At 34.3% G+C, this 23,405-nt stretch overlaps 1 protein-coding gene and 1 long non-coding RNA gene across 6 annotated transcripts in view; both read left to right on the top strand.

Moving 5' to 3' along the window:
* The window catches only part of LOC143237347 (uncharacterized), a 367,273-nt gene that overhangs the window by 82,765 nt on the left and 261,103 nt on the right, over positions 1 to 23,405 (top strand). The gene's annotated exons all lie outside the window — the stretch shown is intronic.
* The window catches only part of LOC143237345 (cytochrome P450 3A9-like), a 104,690-nt gene that overhangs the window by 58,979 nt on the left and 22,306 nt on the right, over positions 1 to 23,405 (top strand). The window contains exons 1-7 of one of the 4 annotated variants that reach the window (XM_076476494.1): positions 13,631 to 13,785; positions 17,636 to 17,732; positions 18,260 to 18,312; positions 19,585 to 19,681; positions 21,446 to 21,562; positions 21,924 to 22,012; positions 22,922 to 23,067. In XM_076476494.1, the coding sequence (XP_076332609.1) occupies positions 13,712 to 13,785; positions 17,636 to 17,732; positions 18,260 to 18,312; positions 19,585 to 19,681; positions 21,446 to 21,562; positions 21,924 to 22,012; positions 22,922 to 23,067 (673 nt within the window). In that variant the 5' untranslated portion in view covers positions 13,631 to 13,711. Of the gene's footprint in view, positions 1 to 13,630; positions 13,786 to 17,635; positions 17,733 to 18,259; positions 18,313 to 19,584; positions 19,682 to 21,445; positions 21,563 to 21,923; positions 22,013 to 22,921; positions 23,068 to 23,405 lie in introns of those variants that run through there. The other 3 variants (XM_076476490.1, XM_076476492.1, XM_076476493.1) reach the window with 3 other exon arrangements.

Below are 23,405 nucleotides of genomic sequence, written 5' to 3'. Positions count from 1 at the left end.
ATATCCGTTATATGTGTATTTTGTATCTCAGAATCTCGCATGTTTCTGCTTCGAAACTAGAGTGACGTTTTTACTGATTAACATGTGAAATAGAGTAACAAATACGTCTGTACGACTTTCCACGTTACTGGAATGATAAATCGGTCTATGTTGTTATGAAGCACAGCTATATGAGCTCTGGCCATCAGGAGTGTAGAAACCATGTTTCTCGCAGTGTAACTTACATACATGTATGTATATGTTCGTTTTTATGTGTCTGTGTGCATATCCGCTGGGTCACTCCAGGGTCTAATTTGAACTATTAAATTTATATTAAATTTATTAAATTAATTCGATTTACAGTAAACAGACCGCGGATGAGGCCTAGAGCTCTTCTGATTGCTCTAAAAAAGATTTGTAGAACGTGGGTGCGCTATAAGAATGACAGTCAAATCCCTAAAATCAAATGACAATTTGATTACACATTAGTAGCCCAAGAACTGAGGGTGAACATCTCATGTCCAGCTACTTTCACGCTCGTCTATCTTTTCAAAACTATGAACACCTGAATTCCCTTTGTATAGCGTTACTCATACATTTTAAAACATGTAAAACCAATTAGAAAGAAACGTTTATTTAATCCTCAGATTCTCACAACTTGACAAATTCATGAAAGCGAACAGTATCTCATACATATTGATGTTAATAATTAGGAACAAATTAAGGTTTAACAAAAATTTTCCATAAAACAGACAATACGTACAATCTTTACATTTTTACATCTTACCTTGTGAAACGATTTTGTGAAAACGTATGTAACAATGCACACCACAATTCGTGTTCCTGATGGAAGTATTTGCACATAATATATGTGTCTATTAACACTTGTTATGGTGTTTCTGGTGAAGAATTCTGTGAGAATGTTTGTAACTACACACTTGGAAATTGTTATCGTTCGTGTAGGTGGACCTCTTTTAATGTACAAGAAACAAAAGTCGTATTATTGCAATAATCCTTGGGATGTATAAATAAAACATTATCAAAAACTCAACCTTATTACTTGAAGTGACACCAGGTGTTTATAGTCCGGTATATTTAATTCTACATTCAGCACATTATGACCTATAATTTCGACGGATCATTTTAAACGGCACGAAAATGTTTAGTGAGCAAGCATACACTGAGCGACTAACTATTTCCTGGTTGTAAGTAACGATTCGTTGGTCGCTATGTTAAACAGTGAATGTTTCAAAGCATAATGTAAAGTAATATTCGAGTTTATTAAGTTTTAATGTGTTTTTTTCTGCTTTAAAAATATTTATGACATAAATCAGTGTCTTATACTTCCAATTTTTCCATTTCCGTCTGAGATTAAAACTTAAATATGGTCTTAAAAGTTGTTGTGAATTACTATCAATACTGGAAATAAAACTGTTCTGCTTAATCAATGATGACGAGAAAACGTACTTCTATCAAAAAATATATATGTAAAAACGGCTGGTTTGGATTGAGAAAATTTGTATGTAGAGGAGCGAACCTGACGATGACCAAAAAAGGTCGAAACGTTGTTCGCTCCTGTACATAAAACTTTTCTCAACCCTCACCAGCCGTGTTTACATATATATATTGTTCTGTTCAATATTATGTTCTTTTTGTGGTGACAATAACAGTTCATGTTTGTACAACCGAAGAAGTCTGTCCTTGTATTTTGGGCTAAATTACTGAATTGTATACGGTACAATGCTGATAAAAAATTATATATTCCACATTAACATTACACAAATCCTTCTGTTTACCACACGTTGTTTTAAGACAACTTACAGCTTTTACGGAAGATACCTAAATACAACATCACTTTCAAACTATATATTAGGTCGCACATATCCTGACATAGTATTAGCTAGGCTTTGGTATTTATATCAGAAAAACAAACAAACATATTTTTTACTACACTTTTTGTGTGAAAATATATTGAAATAGACACATATACATATTCTGACACATGTTGTGTAACGTTAGCGGTATGGCTAATTTGCATATTAGAAATAAAGGTAACTTCAATGAAATGTCTCATGTTCTTGAAAACTTCTACAAACATGACTGCATTCTCCTGAATATGGGTCCAGACTTTAAAGATACATGACTAATTAGTCTGAACTAAGGAATTCTCTAGAAATTTATTCAAAATAAATTGTGATAGTTGTTGAAGTTAAAGAGAATTAAACATTCTAACTTAAGCATTGAAACAATTCATTGAATCATTTTTAAAGCCGAAAACTCACTTGAATAATAAACACATCATCTCTGTAATGTAACGGTGATTAACATGTTAAAAGTAAATAAAACACTTAATCAGAGTTGATTAGCCGTCGTTAAATACAATAAGATTTTCTTTCATTTAACAAAGATAATAAACAAATTATAATTAACATAAAAACACTGCCACCTATAGAATATGTTACAAATTTTAGTTTTAATTGAATTTGATAAAAAATATGACAATGAAAATTAAACATATTTATTTACCAGAAGTTAGAAAAATTCATAAACAGAACTTATCACACATATTGTTTCTAATTAACAGCACACGGGTGTAAACGTAACTGTCTTACGAAAAGAAGATTGTAAATAACTTGTTTATAATTCCGTTACATCTTCCAGGTGTTACGTATTAAGATTTCAAATAGTCAGAAAGTTTAATCTTAATTTAGAACTTAACTAAATCTGGATATGTATGAAATTTATGATATGTTCTTAACACAAATATATTTTAATATAGAAATAACAATACAATTTATAATAAATGTTATTACAAATAATGATTTATATACAAGAGTTTTACAAACTAACAGACAATATTAAGTCATCAAAATGATTTGAAACTAAATGACGTCATGCACCAGAACAGTTGTAATTGATCAGGAAGCGCAACTTACTTTTATGTTCATACATACATTCACTTCACTTGACACGAATATTTGGCTTGACGTAAGGTTTCTCCTCATGTTTTTGTAGAAATAGCATCGACTGGAGTCTGAAATGTTCAAAATTTATAAACGTTCCTGGTCAAAATTATGTTGTTTTCCAATTAAATCATATATAAATATATATTAAACGGAAACAAACAAAGATATGGAAATAGTATTAAATCTGTTTATATTATGGGTGTTAGTTGATTGTACAAGACTATTAGAGGTGTTAAGGTAACGTTTGCAAGACTATAACACAGGTTATGCACGTGACGTCGATCGTGCGCTGGACCAGTTTTGTTTATCCCGCCATATTGGATGAAAGAATAAATTAGTGAAATAACAGTGACCCTGGCAGTGAAATATTCAGAACAGCATCGTGTAATAATGCCAATTGGTTTTGTTGTTGTTGGTTGAACAAAGTACAGGGCTTACCTTTGGCCATCTTTGCTCCTGTCTCCATGTTGTATAATGTGACTGCTGCACATGAGTAATATTATCATGTTCCTGTTAAACACATGCAATGTGTAGTCAAGTCCTAACCTTCTTGTTGATCTACAACCCATAGAAGGAACCGTCGGTCAGTTGTTTGGATTTACGTAGTTACAAACATATTCGTAATGTATTAAAAGTACTCTCTTTCAGGTAATGAAAATATAATGAATATCGGTCTATCTGCTGCGTCTGAAGAGGGTAATTGAACCTCTGTTTTAGCGATGTAAATCTGAAATTGTATCGCTGTCTTACAAGAGGACGTCATAAACATTAATACCAGAAACACAGAAATTTCAAACTAAGGGCTTGAACATTCTTTGATACAGTCAAAACTCAGACATCGCTAGATATTTTAAATGTGTAAGAAAAGTACAATACAGTGAAGTATATAAAAATTGATGATTATATAACGACGTGACTCAATAGAAACATGTTAAGAACGTTTTCACTGAATGTTTAGACTGTAACGAGCTGACTCTATAAGATCAGTAAAAAGGTTACGTATATTATGGACGCTGCATTAACTAAATAGAACCAGGAAGAATCTCGGCCTGTCTAACGTTACACAATCAAGTATACATAAATCAATACTTCCACCCAGGTTACAGTTATCATCATGTATACAAGCTAATTTCTGAAATATGCCATTAATACTTAAACTTTTATTAACGTGTGAACTACTGGTAATTTATCAACCATGTTAATTTTAATGTTTTTTAACAAAATCAGTAGCTCGTTAATTTGAAAATAAAAATTGTCACTTTAAAACCTTGCATTAAAACCTTAGATGAAAACACATTAAGGGAAGCAGTTGAGACAGACAATTGCACAACAGTACGTGAGCTGGCAGAAAAGCTAGGCACAAGAAAATCAAACATTTCCAACCACTTGTGTGCAATTTTGAAAGACAAAAGGTTGGATAAGTGAGTTTTGTATGAGCTGACTGTAAATCAACAAAATTGGCGTTATGAGACCTGTCAAGGATGACGCTCGAAAAATTGAATGAATTGGGAATCGAGGTTATGTATCATCCACCTTATTCCTCAGACCTTTTGCCTACAGATTTCCTTTTTTTCGAGCACTTTCACAACTTTTTAAATAATAAACGTTTTTAAAACAAGACATTTGCAGAAAAGCTTTCAGGGAGATTTTACAATAGCAAATAGTTGTTACTTTGATCAAAGTATGTTTTACAACACTGGTTTATACTTTTCCAAACTTTGCTGTTCAAAAACGACATTTATTTTTGGACAACCTAATACAAGACATCTAAACGTTTTATGCCTTCAATATGAGGCACTGAAAACTAGGTAACTGAAAATATCTGAGTATTCCGTGCTGGGAATGTCCATAACCGTGTCTCTGTTAATAAGGCTGATGAAATGACAGCTAAGTCTGTAGGCTTTGCCGGAAGGATAGAATATGGGTCCGTCACAGCTTTTCCAATATGCTGACTTTATCCTTGTAACGATGGTTCACCTAAATCCTCAGTTAAAGTTGTAAACAGAAAGTTTTCCTGTAGAAAATCAACGTCACAGAAAGTCGTTATACTTACACCAAAATGCAGCTGGTAAACATATTTCTGTTTTCAGTCGCGTCATGTCTTTATGTGTCAATGTAACTTCTGAGAGATTGATATGGATGTCAGTGTAACTGAAGCGTAACTGTTGTTAGTGTGAGTTTTCTATAAACGGTATTATAACAGTCGTTTAAATTAAACACCCATTTGAACGAAAATATACTCTTCAAAAAAAGAAACGCAAAAGGCAAAAGTTGAGGCAAATTGTTAACAAGTTTATTCAGGGTAGTTCTGTATGACATGTGTGAAACTTTGCACATTCACTGCTGAACATCCAAAGTCTGCAAAGGCGAAGTCCACGCTCACTGGTTGAAGTTTAACGTCACTCAACGTCAATAACGAGTATGTCTCTCGTGTGCTTCAATAACTGCTTGGCATCTCCTGCCCATGGAAGCGATGAGATGACGAATCACATCCTGTAGAATGGCTGTCCACTCAGCCTGGAAAGCTGCTGCAAGCTGAGGTAGAGTCAGTGGTTGAGGTTTTCGCCGTCGCAGACGTCGGTCCAACTCGTCCCAAAGATGTTCGATGGGGCTTAAATCTGGTGATCTGGAGGGTCAAGGAAGAACGTTGATGTTGTGGTGTCTCAAGAAGACAGTGGTGAGTCGGGCTGTGTGAGGACGGGCGTTGTCATGTTGAAAAACGTCGTTGACGTTCACCATGATGGGTTGCACATGGGGCCTAAGAATCTTGTCGACGTCTCGTTGAGCCGTAAGATTCCCTCGAATGTGCAAAAGGTCTGCTCTGGCAATGTAGGTGGTGGCAGCATCTGTCAACTTCCTGCACACAGTTTGCTGGAAAATTTTCACCTCGGCGACGGTAAACACGGGTATTTCCATCCTTCCTACGAAGCATAAAACGTGATTCATCTCTGAACCAAAAATGCCTCCATCATCGATGAGGCCATACCCGATGTGCCCGAGTCCACTGCAGCCGTGCTTGACGATGTTGCTGGGTGAGGACTGGACGTCGAGGTCGAATACCTGCATTTCGTAGACAGTTGCGTACGGTCTGATCGGAAATCCTATGCAGCCCTGGTATGGTTGAGGCAGTAGACGTCGCATTGGTGGTCCTATCTCGAAGGTGACGTAACCGGATGTAGCGATCTTGTGCGGGCGTGGTCACACGAGGTCTGCCAAATTGTGGACGGTCACGAGTTGATCCATGTTGTTGGTGACGATTCCATAGCCTTGTGATGGTGCTTGTGTAAACATTCACAGCTCTGACAACCTCTGATCGAGATTCGCCTTCTTCCAAGTGACCAATGGCGTTGTTGCGTTGTGCTTAAGTCAGTCTTGGCGTAACTGTATTGCGTGTCGGTGGCTTAACACAGAACTATGGGAACTGAGAACCCGTCACTTTTATAGGGAATTTGCATTTGTTGCACTTGCAGAAAATGCAGATCACTCAAAGAAATTTATTGGACACGAATGCGTTTTAGCGAAAAATCCGATGTTTTTCTCCGTTTTCAAAGTGCACAACTTTTATTGTCATTTTGATCTCACAATCAGTGCCTTAACACGTGTAACATCACATACTCTGATCTTGTAACGTTATTACATACATTTCTCTTTAAAATAACAAAAATATCCCTTTTGCGTTTCTTTCTTTGAAGAGTATATCATGAAACAAAAGTAAAGTAACACTCTTGCAGGATAAGCCATACCAGTGAGATAGTACTAATTGGTTTAGTTTACTTTGAATTTCGCTCAAAGCTACTTATTGCGTTAGTAGTGAAAGACTAGAGAAAAGGCAGCCAGTCAACATCACCCACTGTCAACTCTTGAGCTACTCTTTTATTAACAAACAGTGGGACTGATCGTGGCTCTATTACATCTCTGTAACTAACATGTAAGCATGTTTTGTATCACAGGAATTCGGTTCCGCGATCCTCATATTAGAATTTGAGTGCCGTACTCATCTGGTCATGCCGGACTAATATAGTGTTAATAATTAAAAATACAACAATACAAAGACATTATTAAATACAATTAATTTCGTAAATTTGACAAATTGCCCGGCATAGCCAGGTGGTTAAGGCACTCAACCGGAAATCCGAAGGTCGCGAGTGCGAATCCTCGTCATACCAAACATGCTTGCCCTTTCAGCCGTGTGGACATTATAACGTGAAAGTCAATCCCACTATTCGTTGATAAAAGAGTAACCTAAACGTTGGCGGTGTGTGGTGATGACAAGTTGTCTTCCATCTAATCTTGCACTACTAAATTAAGGATGGCTAGCGCAAATAGTCCTCGTGTAGCTTTGCGCGAAATTCAAAACAAACCAAAATTGACAAACGTAAATACATTTATCATCTTGTTTTTAGATTGATCAAGAACCATTGTAGTAAAAATATTTCAGACAAAATTTGCGAAACAGTTCCAACTGTTCAACTAAATTCAATATTTAGTTGGGATTTTGTTACATTTTTTTTCCATGCAGCATGATAACAATTTTGACAAAATCTTGTGACAAATAATATATGTATGATTTCAGTTATGCATATTATATAAATAATCTGGACACATGAATAAAATCCGAATGAATTTCTTCTGTTGTACCTGAGAAGTACTTTTCAAATAAAAAAAAATTAAAGCTCAATTGGAGGCAAGCCATCACGTGATAACAATGATATAGAGCTATTATGTAACACTATCATTGCATTAAAATGTTTCACTAAGTAACAAACAGGCAAAGTGATTTTGAATGGAAAATCTTATATGTAATCCGCACTTCTCAAACATTGGTTTTCCTAACGATATGAGATTTATGTCGTTTGAATAAAAAAATTGCGAGAAAAGTTTCAGGCTGACAGATAGTTAAATACAAGTTATATAATTAATATGACTTAATTTAAAGCTGTTATTTATGTTATTTTTTAATTAGAGTTCTTGAATAATTAATTTCAAGGATGATTCACCAGAAAGAATCAATTATCCACGTAGAAATGACTTATATCGGTGAATTTCAAAGACTGTCACATGTGAGAGGATATGTACTGTAATTGCTGAGAGACAATGATAAGTATAACAAATGTAACAAGTAAGTAATTAAGTCACCCATAAATCAATAAAATCAGCTACAGAACACGAAAGTTAAAGCACGTGGTCCCACATGGTCGGTCAGTCAGATGATGCTTATAAAGCATCCGTGTATCACAGTATAAGACATAGATGGCAGCAGTCACGCAAGATTAGCGATTATTTCGAGAAGAGGATATTCTCGCATATTGGAGTTCAAGAGCACTTTTCTGTGGTGACCGTAGGGTAAATCCCGATTTCACAGTCAGTGGATATAATTGTTTATTCGGATATATCCAAACTATGTAACAACTGAATTTAAACCAACTTTCATACTTTATTTTTAATATTAAGAATTTATTAATAATTACTTTTTATTAACTTCAAATGATACCCAAAAATAAATTATTTTATCTTCTTTCCTGTGGATTTACAGAATGATAGAAAATTGGTGACAAAAGTTACTTTAGATGAAACACAAAGTCACGCATTGCTGGAAGTAAAGTACAATTTACAAGAAATTACGACTAGTGATGAAACTTCGGATCAGTTAGAGACCTTAACCATACATTTTGAAGTTCTTACTGTTGCCCAAGATGATTTTAACGTTGTTCAGAAAGAAGTAAAAAACAGTTATTTACGTGGAACTGTGACCATATGCAAGAATCGCATTATGTGTGGTAAACCAGACTAAAGTCATATTATTTTCGTAATCCTTGTGATCTTTACATAAAAATATCATCACAAAACTCATTCTTATTATTTAAAGTGACACTTGACTGTTTGTACTCCGGTATATTTATTTATACACTTGGCATATTATCATTTGTAAATTTCAATGGATCATTCCATGCGACACAGGAAAAAGTGTAGTGAACATGTGTACGCTGAGCACGTAACTATTTCGTAGTTAAAAGAAAGGAATCGTTAGTCTCTGTATCAAGCAATGAAAGTTTTAATGTCTTTTTTTCTACTTCTTAAAAAATATTTATAGCATAGTTACCTGTATCTGTTTTATGTGCAAACTCCAAGTTGATCAGTGTCCAATTTTACCCCGTTTCTGGCCCGGCATGGCCAAGCTCGTTGAGGCGTGCTACTCGTAATCTGAGAGTCGCGGGTTCGCGCCCGAGTCGCGCTAAACATGCTCGCCCTCCTAGCCGTGGGGGCGTTATTATGTTCGGTCAACCCCACTATTCGTTGGTAAAAGAGTAGCCCAAGAGTTGGCGGTGGGTGGTGATGACTAGCTGCCTTACACTGCTAAATTAGGGATGGCTAGCACAAATAGCCCTCGAGTAGCTTTGTGCGAAATTCCAAAAAACAAACAAAACAAACTTACCATATTTCCACCTGAGTTTAAATCTTAAATATCGTCTAAAAATATATTATGAATTATCAACACCTCAAACAAAACTTGTGTTCAATATTATATTGTTGTCACTAATACTATAAAATTTAATGTATATATCAGCGAAAAAGACTATCCGTGTGTTGTGAACTTAATTACTAAATTGTATGGATCCAATTCTGATATTTAATACCGATAGAAAAATATATATCCTGATAATAATGTATCGCAATCCTTCTGCCGAAAGAATTGTAAATTACCAGTGAAGTTGGTAAACAAACTTATATCAGTGTTTATCTCACATTGTTTCAAGGTAGCTTACACCTGGTAAGTACACCATGCCTTTAGACTTACAAGTCTGTACCAGCAGGGTACATCTTCATCCTATCGTCGTACTAAAACAATGTTGGCTGCGTGATTTTCAACATAACAAACTGTTACTTTCTCAAAACAGTAATTTTATTATAAAGGCAGTAAAAGAAAGTTACTGATAATTAATTTATTAAACGAGCAGAGTGAGAAGGTAATTGTAAAATGGTTAGGTGAAAGCCGTGGTTTTGTATTGCAACGGCGGACTTTCTAGACTGTTTGTTTCAGAAAATGACTTAGTGTAATCAATATACAGTAAATAAAGTGAATTAACATTTGTACAATCAAACAAATTATTACTTTGGATTAGAATGAAGTATGTAAAAGTTTACTACCAGTAAAGACGGAGTTATTATGTAATTACGTCTTTTAGAAGAAAAAATATTATTTCTTATGTGATATATTTCTAGAGAAAAGGTCAGTGAGTTCAACCTTTCTGGGGATACTTTGAGCAGAAGTTTAAAATAATTATACGAAGGCTATTTACTTTTAGTAGCAGGACTAGTAAAAGCAGTAGTTCAAAATAATTACACAAGAGGGGTCTTCTTTCATTTCAGTATAAACACAGCCAGATATTAAGAATGCCTGTAAAATATTCAGTTTAGTATACACCACATAATTTATTTTTTTCCTACACATTTATTGGTTACGTGGATTCAGGGTGAACATGTAAGTAAACAACATCAAAACTTGATTGTTAGTTGATACAACTGCAATTTTATGAAACAAATCAATAACACATTCCTTTGTTTCAAAGTTACTTAATATATCACTAATTAACATGGAATATGAAAAATTACAGCTATTAGAATATTGAATGCATGACGTTGGAGATCGTAAAACAACAAACACCAAACGTTTTCATTTATATTTCCTTAAAACTATAAAGAATGAATTAATCAATTTTTGTAATGTACTTTTATATATACAACATCTTACTCGGTCGGTCTATAGTGTTTAAACTATCTATCTGTTACAAGATGTTTGGTCAGTTTTTGATGAGTAATCGACATTTAGAAATCTGACCTACTTGTGTAAGTGAATGGTATGTAATCGTTTTTCTTTTATTTCTAATCTATCATGTTAACATTCACAGCACACAAAAATACATTATAATAAAATTTCACACACTTTGAGAAATCTTAACCGTGTGTTTTTAGTCAGTGATGTCGAGATAATCCATTTGTAGAGAAATATATATGTAAAAACGGCTCGTTTGGGTTGAGAAAATATTTTACGTAGAGGAGCGAACAACGTTTTGATATTCTTCGGTTATCGTCAGGTTTACAAAGAAAGAGGTCAGCTTCCGGTCAGTTTCGGTCATCGTCAGGTTCACAAAGAAAGAAAGAGGTAACTGACCAGAAGCTGACCTCTTTCTTTGTAAGCCTGACGATAACCGAAGAATATCAAAACGTTGTTCGCTCCTCTACGTAAAATATTTTCTCAACCCAAACGAGCCGTTCTTACATATATATACCCGTGTATTTTTGACTTGTTGAGTAGGTATTACCGAGAACTTCTAAATCACAATAATCTCACTATGACTATGGTTATTCTGTCCTAATTCTGACTGAACAGGATACTGAAATTTTAAACTAAAAATAAGAGATTGTTTCCCTTACTAGAGTTCAAAAACTCAAAACATTAAATATATAAACGTTTGAAACTGGCAGCTGTCCTCCAAATAACGAACACTTTTGATGTAGAAACAATTACTTTAGAAATTGTTTTAAAACAGTCCGTTTTCTTCGTGTTCATCATGAGGCAAAGTTTTTGTTTCTAAATAAACCCATATGTAAAATATAAATATCAAATTAAGATGCAGTATTGAGATAGTGAACATCGACTGAATTGTTAATAACAGTGAGTTAAGATTTTGCATTGATTGCATCATAACGTCATTTCTAAGAATATTGAATTATTATAGTACTTCAATTGCATCATAATGTCATTTTTAGTAACAGTGAGTTATCACTTAACATACATTGTCATTTTCAGAAACGGTGAGTTAACACTTTACATTAATTGCATCATAACATCATTTTAGTAATATGTTTATCGTTTCAGCTGTGAGGGCGTTATAATGTGACGTCAATCCCACTATTCGTTGGTAAAGAGTAGCCCAAGAGTTGGCGGTGGGTGGTGATGACTAGCTGCCCTCCCTCTAGTCTTACACTGCTAAATTAGGGACGGCTAGCACAGATAGCCCTCGAGTAGCTTTGTGCGAAATTCCAAAACAAACAAACAAACAAACTTAACATTAATTGTCATTTTCAGGAACGGTGAGTTAACACTTTACATTAATTGCATCATAACATCATTTTAGTAATATATTCATCCTTTCAGCTGTGAGGGCGTTATAACGTGATCGTCAATCCCACTATTAATTGGTAAAAAAGTATCCCAGTGGGTAATAATGACTAGCTGCCTTCGATATAGTGTTACACTGCTTCATTAGGGACGAGTAGCTTATATAACAATCGTGTAGCTTTTTGCGAAATTCAAAACAAACAAACAAACACTTTACATTATTTGTGTCATGTGGCTTTTAGATACATCGAGTCAACTTTTTACATTAATTGCATTATGAAATAATTTTTAGATTCAGTGAGTTAATATTTGTGATAATGGTATTATTACGTCGTTTTAGATGGGATAAGTTAACACTTTACATTAATAACATCACAATGTTGTTTTTATGATCAGTGAGTGAACACATTACATTGATCGCATCATGACGTCATTTTTACGAACAGTGTTTTTTGTTTCTGCTAGTGAGCCTAACCCTATAGGACTGCATTACCTGAAGTTCTGCTTTGTGATTTAGGGTTAACTGTAAATAGGATGAAATGTTCTGGCAAGTTTTGGCTGAACTTGAAAGATAGCGTATTTGTTTGGTTTATAGAAAAGTCATAGTAACCATTTGATGAATCCACCGAATGAAATCGAACCAAGATTTGTAGTGCTGTAAAATAGGGAAATTCGAGAAGGAGAACCGGAGCCCTAGATTCAGAAGGCGGATTCTTGTTTGTCTTTCTTCGTTATTTGGTTTTTCGACATCAGTTCAACATTCAGGTATCTCAGTACTGCTGGTATGGGTATTAACACTTTTACTGATAAGGAGAACAACGTTTCGACCTTCCTAGTTCACCTTCAGGTTAAAAAATGTTGTCCTCTCCTTATCAGTGAAAGTGTTAATACCCATACCAATCGTTCTGAGATACATTTTTATTTTGAGTAGGTTTCTCCTCATCAAGCGTTCAACGTTCAGTTACAGCTCTTTTCTCAGTTCTTCAAATTTTGTGTTCGTCCTTTAAAGAAAAAAACAACTGGGAAAACATAATATATTGTAATAACTCTGTGATGTTTTATCACTGAAAATGCCTGTCATGATGAGATGGTTAGGGCGCTCGATTCGTAATACGAAGGTCGCGCGTTCGAATTCCGTCACACTAAACATGCTTGCCCTTTCGGGCATGGGGGCGTTATGATGTGATGGTCAATCCCACTATTCTTTGTTAAAAGAGTAGCCCAAGAGTTGGCAGTTTGTGGTGATAAATATCTTGCTTTCCTCTAGTCTTACACTGCTAATTTAGGGACGGCTAGCGCATATAGCCCTCAGGTAGCTTGGAGAGAAATTCAAAATAAATAAATTATTTCCATTTCTGTCTGAACTATTTTTTCTCTTTGTTGTACTATTTCCTGTAACAATGTACAAAACCACAATTTGTTTTATTTCCCCTCAGGTACATAAACACCCCTTCAACGCATCATGAACTCGTACCATTTCTTTTCTACACAGTGTATAAAACGACGTATATGTCGTTTCATGTATGTCATCAATTAAGTTTTCTTATAAACAATTTATATGGTATTATATATACATGTAGGTATAGTTTCACAGCTATGGAGAGAGTTCAGTTAGACAGAACTACACATTGGAGATTCTTGAGGCATGGAGATACCAGGGTTTCTGTTTGTCCCCAACTGGCTGGTATACATTATTGCAGCTCTCTTAGCTGTACATTGGTGAGTAACTGTCATGTTACCTTGAGTATGTTTCTCATTGTGATTCTTGTATACACACAAACTTTCAGAGTTTTGAATTAAATTATTTGTGTTACACTACTCTACAATGGATATCTATTAATCTATGCCTCATTAAACAAATAAAGATCAACAGCAACTTACAGGTTCGACAGCTGGATGTTATGTGTTATTTAATAAGCTTAAACCTCTTTGAAGTTGTTATTGACTGTGTGCACCTCCTCACTTCTACACACCAGCCAGACGATTGAAGTTCATCAAAACGTCCAAGCTGATTTCCATAGTAAAGAGTAAATATATAAAAACGTATAATTATTCCATTCTTTTTATCTGCTGGTAAGCCCAACCCTGTATACTGGTGCAATACTTATAATTAATTATTTGTATGTTCACATACAGATGAAGCCAATATTAGGTGTTGTGACAAAGCTTTTATTTCTTGATGGTTTTAAAGCGTAAAACTACACAATAGGCTATCCATAATCTTCTCAAACCTGGTATAATAACTTCATTTTTAGCATAATAAGCCCCAAACTTAACGCTGAGCAACTATGGGCTGCAAACCTGAAGCCTGATCCTTTCATATGACAGAGTACCAGCACGTAATCCAAAGTTCAAAAGTCAGTAAAATATAAGATCTATCTAATATGTGAATATGTGTGTACTGAAGATGTAAATTTATTACTGATTGGGAAATAAGTCCAACATTATTTACATTACTGGTTACTTTAGAAGCCAGTACAATGTGTCGAGATATGTAGCTTGTGTAGAAGTTTTGTTTCTATCAATATTTATGAAACAATTTCATTAGTTTCTGCAAACATGAACATCAAACCTCAGTTTGAATAAACCCATTTCAAAGAGTGGGACAGTTAGTTTTGTAAATTGGTACGAGTTTTAGATAGGGGCTCTCCTCCCTACAAGTTTCGGAATACTTGTTGGAATACGTAGCTTTGAGTTATGGTATTTTACGTATAGACTCTCCAGCTGATTTTAAAATGCGTATGTCATGATCCTTTGTTCTCCTATTTCAAAACAACTATTACAAAGCTTCTCCACCAGGAGTTAAAATCAACTGACAGTAAAGTTCGCCAATTTCGTAATATGTGAGTGCAGTTTGGTGAATGAAGATTTCATATGTTTGTTTACATGAGTTTTCTCTCCCTATTTCAAACTTTACTCTGTACTTTATTTCCTCAATGTGAATACTGGTTTATACTTAACTAATTGTCAGTGTACTTAATACCACATCTATGGGGTTACCTGTAACTGACTGCCAGTGTACCTGAGAACCAAACCTTTCATATTATTACCAATACATCGCAAATAATTTCTGTTTCAATGCTGAAAGCCTTTTTGTTTGATTTGATTTGTTTTTAGAGCAACTCCGCATCGACCTATCTGCTGGGTACACTGAAGGTAATCGAACCCTGAATTTTAACTTTAAGTCCGGACTTACCGCTGTCCCACCGGTCACACAATTCTGATAGCAGTAATTTCCTCTAGAATGTTCATACCAAAGAAAATTAAGTCTATGAACGCAATTGTAATTGTACCGACTTAAATTTTTATTTTAGTGCTTCAGATACTGATAACAACGGGGCTGGCCTGGCATGGCCAAACGCGTAAGGCGCGCGACTCGTAATCCGAGGGTCGCGGGTTCGCGCCCTCGTCGCGCTAAACGTGCTCGCCCTCCCAGCCGTGGGGGGCGTTATTATGTACGGTCAATCCCACTTTTCGTTGGTAAAAGAGTAGCCCAAGAGTTGGCGGTGGGTGGTGATGACTAGCTGCCTTCCCTCTGGTCTTACACTGCTAAATTAGGGACGGCTAGCACAGATAGCCCTCGAGTAGCTTTGTGCAAAATTCCAAAAACAACAACAAAAAAAAACAACTACAACGAGGCTAACTACTCTCACTCAACTATAGGAATTTATTTACTGTGCGTCTACACTGATGAATTAGTTGTGATCTTGTTTGACAAAACATTACCGAGTTTGTGACAACTGGTGCTTGAACACGGGAAAGAATAGAAATTATAACTTTTAATTACATCTTTAATATTCACAAATAAACCTGTATTTGGAAACTGAAGTGCCGAGATTAGATTTGTCGAGCGTTTTCGAAAGAGAGAAATAAAAATTGAATGTTTTCGTGCTTTATTTTATATAATACGTTCGTTCGGATTTTCTTTCTCAAATTATTTTTAGTGGATATAATACACGCAGTAAACAACGGAAGTTTAATAAAACATCATTAGAGACTAAATTGACACCTACTGTTATTCCATAAGAAACCAATATGTGCGTGTGGTTGAACATTTTATTTCTAATCTATATTGCTGTCCTTCACATCTGTTGTTATTATTTTTTTCGGAGAAAACTTTATTGAAAAAAAAATTATTTTTTTTCAGACAAAGTGGGTAGAAAAAAGTCGTTATTTATAGCCAATGGTATTGTTTTACAGCAAATCTACATAATATGCTATCTGCACTTTGTCCAATGGGGAGGATAGAACCCAGAATTTTAGTGGCATTAAGCATGAAGTTTCCATCTGAAAAAATCGTATAATTAAGAGTTATTTTTATTTTTAATAATGATAAAAAGGTATTCTGAAAAATTTCGTTTCTTTCGATAAACGTGTTCTCCTGTTCTAGTCTCTTCTCATAACTGTTTACATTGATTTATTCCGTTCAGTTATGACGTTAAAGATTATCTAGCTAGTTGTTTATGTCCAATTTTAAACGAACCAAATTTAACCCTAAGTCCTGCACAAGCTCGTCGCTAACTCAGTTAATTTGTTTGACCAGAGTAAGGTTTAATAGTATAGTTTAATCAAGTAGGTCGAACACCACGTGTCATGTATTTGCATAACTCGAGTGGGTAGCCGCACGCACTTATGTGTAAACAGAAAGTCGTTTTTTTATCTTTTATTCTCTCTCTCTCAAGTGGAACGTACTGGTTTCTATTTCATACTGTGTCGCAACACCGATACAATGTGAGACACTCCACTTGACACTTACCATTAATACTCGTAAAAAAATACTACATGTATATATCTTGTTCTGGGACAGTGAGTTTTTGTCTTTTCAAAATCTGATTTGAAACATCTGAATTGCGCATGAGCTCGTGTGAAAACTTCAAGGTGTGGTGTTGTAGAGCTTGGTTACTGAACCAGTTTATTTGAGTGGTCAACTTCTCGCGTTCCTTGCTTGACCTTTTGTAAGCTTTTGCAATCAACATACAGAACGGAGATGTTCACATTCCAGTGTCTATTTTTTGATTGGTCAGCTTCAGTGTGAATGTGGTTTTTGTGACTCTGAGATTCTTTCTGATTTCTAGCTCCGACTTGTTTCTGATCTAATAGTCACAACTAGTACTGAAGTGTTGTCGTGTAATCCGTTCTGTTTGGTCATGTACTAAATAATAAGAAAAAAAACTTACAATATCAAAATACCGTTTAATTTGCGTTTGAATAAGAGAATTGATTGTATTTGTTGTTTTTATACGAGCAGCTGTATTTATGTAAGTTTGGAAAATTTATGTAGAATACTGTAAGTAGTCACGTGCGTAAACTTCAATTATCCAGAGGAAACGAACGTCATTTTGATTGTAACCTTGTGACACGTTTCTAGCGTGGGTTCGTAAATTTATTACAACTGAACACTATTTACAGAAAGCTTCTAATATTTTTTAAATAAATAATTTATTATACAACATTACAACATTGAATAAGGTATCATGAGTTACTGTTTAAATCCTTGCGTTGTGTACAGTAAATGGATACGTTTGATACGTGAGGTATCCTTAATAACGTTGCTACTGTAACTTTCTAGGTATTTCACAAGGAATGTTGGCCTTTGGAAAAGAATGGGAATAAAAGAGATCGAAAACAGATATCCATACGAAAGTGTTCTGTATAACATAAGCAAGGTAGTCATGTTACATTATCATTTGATATAAAGATAAAATGTGAGTTTTTACAATTGTCATTTCTTCATCCATACTTGAACTTTTTATGTACAAGTTGATCGGAAAGTCACTGTGCAGATTTGTATTCATATTTTATTCAGTCTTTTTTAAGCCAGCAACTGATTGCGGTGTTTGGAAACAAAATAAGAAGGATCCAGGCCTGTATTGATAACAACAGTGGTCACTTTCAACGTTGTTTATAATTGTCATATATGTTTACCTCCTGTATTCTGTATTGAAACATGTTTGTTATTAAATATGTTAGTGCACAGTGACTTTCCGAACACCTTGTATAAGAGCTTAAGAACAGTAAACAGCACAACCAAAAATAAAATAAAATTTAACCAAACTGGCAAGTGAATTATTTCACAAACAAACGTATATTTGATTTCAGTTGAGCAATTTATACATGCTAATTTTTTGTTTTCATTCTTCGTAAAACTCAAACTTCAAGTGTTTAACAACCTGAATATTTTTCTCCCCTCTAGCCTGTTCATGAAGTAGAGGAAGAAAGATACAATAAATATGGAAATATTTATGGGTATAGTTCAGTTTAATTCATTTGGTAGCAGTAAAACATGGTGTTTTACAGAACTTGAATATTTTATTTCGATATATCGTGTTAAACAAGAATGTCTACATTAGACAGTGTATCGGGTTAGTGTTAAATAAAGATGCTCGTATTAGTTATTAAAACTAGTTTATATATCAAATGCAGTCCTTTTAATAGCAATCAGATATGTATGTATAAAACGTTTGGTACGACAGGTATTTCAAATATCAATATACATTACAAAATCAAGTTCCGTAATTGTATAATTTTGTTGCTATTGGCTATAATATGCCCATGACCCCGTCGAAAAAAAGACCGTTGCCCATGTTACTCAATTAAGTGTTATTACCCCAGTCGTATAGCGACACTGAGCATGCGCAGTAATTATATTTCAATTTAACAATTTATATGTGAAGTTCTAGTGTTTAAACAACTTATATTATGAAATTATAAACTTTCTAACTGAATGTTTGTTTAAGCATAAAGCTACAAAATGTGTTAGATGTCCTGTGCTCACAACAGGTACTGAAACCCTGTTTTTTATATAACGATCTTCAGACGTAACGCTGAGCAACAGAACCCAACAGAACACAGTTTTACTTCCAAAACGTATATATATATGTATACACAAAAAAGTCAGTGTTTTGTATCAATTTGTTTTAAGAAATATGAAAAATAACCATCTTGTATATCTGCTTAATTTGTGAAGCTTGTATACACTGCGCATACTCTCAATAAATGCTTGATGTTTCTTCATTTGTACTCACCCTTAAATTATACATACACACACAACATAAAATTGATGGTAATAACTTAGTAATCAAGAGTGCAGCGATGGACAGTTGCACCACCTGTAAAAATAAACTTCATATTTTGTAATCTTTACGGGACGTCTCCAATGTAACTTTAACTTAAAAATCGTGTATACACAAAACGTAGATTAAATTGTAGTAAGATTGTGACATCCTTTATCTGATATATTTGACTTAAGTTTCATTCGAGACTCGTGTTAAGGCAGAAGGTTAATTGAGTTCGTTCATTCATTTTGGTCATTAATAAATACTGACAGATATCGACTGTTATAATAATTTGTTTACACATTAGTAACGTATTTTAACTTTTAAGATATGAGCCAAACATCTACAATTTTCCATACGTTTCGACAAACAAAAATAGATTTTATAAGAAAACTGAATTACTTTTTCACTAGCTTTATTATGTAAGTGATTATAATCAACAGTCTTGAAATATGTGTTTAAGGAAATTCGAAGGAACAAACCCAGTGTTAGTGATGGGAGATCCAGACCTCATAAAGTTGATTACGATCAAGGATTTTCATGCTTTCATCGATCGTCGAGTAAGTAAATATTTTATTCGCCATCTTTACATAAACAACCATTTATTGTAGCATCTAAAATATGATTTCTCAGCCAGTTACCTGGCTCCTGTGTTTTCTTACCTTTCTCCTTAACAAATAATGGTTGCACCTCTAGTGGCAGAACTTAACGTTGTCTTCAGATATTAATGTTAAATAAAAGCGGCTCTAATCCGGTCGTTGAAAAGTTAACCGTAACTCGTTTTATTTAAAATATTAACTCGTGTAATTTAGTCTTATCTGTTCATAAATTACGTGACACTTTCCTTTACGTAGTATAATTTTAACTTATTGTACGTCATATGTCTAAAGTGATTTGTTTTTAATCAGTGCTTTTTCAAATATAAGTTTACAGTTTATATGCGGAATAGATTTAATAATTGGTTTCTTTACAGATTTATTCACTTAAATAATAACTCCATTTCTAAGTCTATGATTTTTTTAAAACAATCTGCGTAACTAGTTTTATACTAGAAGTGTGAGTTTGATGTCAGTTTGTAACCCAAAAAGTGTCACCCAAGTCATGCCTAATGCTGACACTTTACAAATGGTAATCAAAGCGATTTCATACAACATCTAATAAATTCTGTACCTGTTTATGTAATTCTTTCTATTTGAAGTATTAGGTTGTCCAGAAATAAATGTCGGAATTCTCACGATGACATTTAGAAGCTGAATATTGAGTAACTTATCTTTGGTTAGTTGGTTTAATCCAACGTTTGTCGCTTACAAGGTGTCTTAATTGTTTGCTGTTTCAACTCTACACAGAGTAAGTTTCGAAAATGAATTTAGTCTGATTTTTCTCTATGACTTCAAACTTGGACGAAAAGTTACTGAAACAAGACGGAACATCAGTCAGGCATTTTGCCATATTTGTGTTATTGAACGTACAGTTCAGCGTTGGTTCCAAAAGTTTAAACATGGAAGTGAAAGTCTTGAAGACGATGAAGGTCGTGGAAGGAAGCTATCCTCAGTCGAAAACACATTGAGGAAAGCAGTTGAGACAGACCCTGGCAGAACAATATGTGAGAATGCAGAAAAGTAAGGCACAAGCAAATTAACTACTGCCAACCACCTGAGTGTGAGGAAAAAAGGTGGATAAGTGGATTCTGTACAAGTCGAATGAAGATCAACAAAATCGTAGTTATGAGACCTGTCTAGGATGACGCTGCAAAAACGGAATGAATTGGGAATCGAGGTTCTTCGTCATCCACCTTATTACCCACACCGTTTTCCTGCAGAATTATATTTTTTCGAGTTCTTTGACAACTTATTGAACGAATAAACGCTTTCAAAACCAGCCAGCTGCAGAGAAACTTTCAAGAAATTTTGACCATAGAAACTCTGATTTCTATATCAAGGGCGTAAGCAGCATCGTTACATGTTGGCAAAAGTGTGTTGAAGCAAATAGTGCTTACTTTGTTTAAAGCAGGTTTTACAACACTGGTTTATATTTTTACTGTCTTCGCAGTTCAAAATCAACGTTTATTTCTGTTCAACCTAACACTATGATTTGTGTTTCGAACTTTTTCAACCGAATTCAATGAAACCTACCAGTTTTACAGCACATGGCTGTACTCCTCTTGTAAAAGATCGACTAGTTTTTTTATTTCCTGTAATATGTCGATCATAACTGAAAAAATAAGATGTTATTACTAAGACTCCTTTCTTTCCTTCGTATGTTTGTCTTTTAGTGCATTATTGCCATTGTACCTCCAGAATTTCTTACATTTTACTTTGATTCAGGTATTTTCGGCTGATGATCCCATTCTCAGCAAATTTCTATCAATCCAGAGTGGGGAAGAATGGAAACAAACCAGAAGTGTCATTTCTCCAACATTCAGCCCCAGTAACATAAAAAAGGTATCATTATTATTCATGTGTTACTGTAAAAATGTCTATTTACTCAATATATATTGCAATTTTAATTTTCTTTCCTGCTATATGTCGGTGAAAATAAATAAACTGTTGTATGGGATTAAGAATGGGAAGTGAGCGAAGAGCATTATAGAACATTGAAGAATTATGAATACATCGAAGTTTCTGGTAACTGTCTTTCTTCAGTTCCCTATAATTCGATTTAACCATATAGATCTGAAGTGATCGTGCGAAACCTGGTGTATTACATCTTTTATTTTTCTCTGATGTTGATTTTTTACGTTATTTTTTTTAATATTCTGTAAATGTTTCATCTTATATAATCAGTGTTGTTTGGGACTTCTAGATGACTGGGCTCGTTGAAGACACTGTGAAAAGCTTAATTCGAAACCTTGAGGAAGCTGCCGATGAAAATAAAGTTATTGACTGCAAAAGGTTCGTTAGAACTCTGTGCTATCCGTACAACACGAATATCTTGTCATCTAAGTACTGTACAGCTGGTCCCTAAACTACAAAAATACACTTGGAATAATATAAGCACATCTTTAAAAATATTATATGTTATGGAAAAGATATTTAAACCGAACACGTATATAAATCCGCCACAGATGGTTTTTAGAGTAAACTTCAACACCACTTCTGTCATGGTAAATCACTTAACTACATGAACAATGTAAGTGTGTGTGTAATGTTTATAACGGCTCGTTTTGAAACAACTTACTACAGGCATGTAGAATCGTAAAATAAACTTGGGTTTTTGAACTCTCTATCTGGGAATTACATACAAATAATAAAGTACGTTTTAAGTTAAACATTTCTATTTGTTTATATGTGGTTGGTCCACATTGCTGGGGTGTTTACATAATCTGATGTCATTACATCAAATGTCCTAGAAATGGAACCTAATTATTGGGACATGGTGATGCAATTGAAACTGAAATATTACGTTAAAATTAGGTGTGATAAATACTTTTGACAGGTGTAATTTATTAAATATTGTGAAATTTCATATGAATAACCATGTGAAGTGAAAAACTACTGCTAGCAATTATATTGCATTATATTGTTCTACAATTAGCATCATGTATTTTAAGTTGAACATCGTGAATATACCTTGTTAATTGTTACCCATGTACAATTTTAAGTGCGAAAGTATGAAAATATAAATAGGTAATACTAAATGTATTTGTCTTTCAACCAATTGGATTTTATTCGGAAACCGATTATGTTAATCATTAAACATTAAAAAAAACTATAGTAATAGGGATGATATTTATTAGATCTTTATACAAAGTTTTATGTGTGTTTTATTTTTGAAAATGTGCTCTTTGTAAAATGCCTTAGATTGTTTGGCGCCTTTACCATGGATACCATTGCAGCTTGTGCCTTTGGAACTCGTATTGATTCGTATAAAAACCTTGACAACCCTTTCGTTACTTACGCACGAACACAGTTCAACAGAGACATCACATTTACGGAAGTTCTAGGACGTAAGAAATAGTTTTCTATAGCTCTTATAATCACATATATAGAAAATTAAGAATTTTTATTTCGTAAAATATTGAGATAGAAAAAAAAGACTGAGCTACACATGAAAATGTCTAAATCGCTAGGGGTCACTGTAATCTTAGATAAACGTGGTTTAACGGCGAAAGAAAGAGTACATGCGTCCTTTTCTTATAGCAAAGACACATTAGGCTATCTGCCGAGTCATTCGAGGGGAATCGAACCCCTGATTTTATCGTTGTCAACAAAAGCGAGATAAAGTGCTTATCTTTACCACTATAAATAATTCAATAAATTTCCTTCCAGTGATGTGCATAAATGC

Source organism: Tachypleus tridentatus, chromosome 13, assembly GCF_004210375.1.
Source record: "Tachypleus tridentatus isolate NWPU-2018 chromosome 13, ASM421037v1, whole genome shotgun sequence".
NCBI classification, from domain to species: domain Eukaryota; kingdom Metazoa; phylum Arthropoda; class Merostomata; order Xiphosura; family Limulidae; genus Tachypleus; species Tachypleus tridentatus.
Note: the sequence above shows the minus strand (reverse complement) of the source record. Positions and strands in the feature narration are given on the sequence as shown.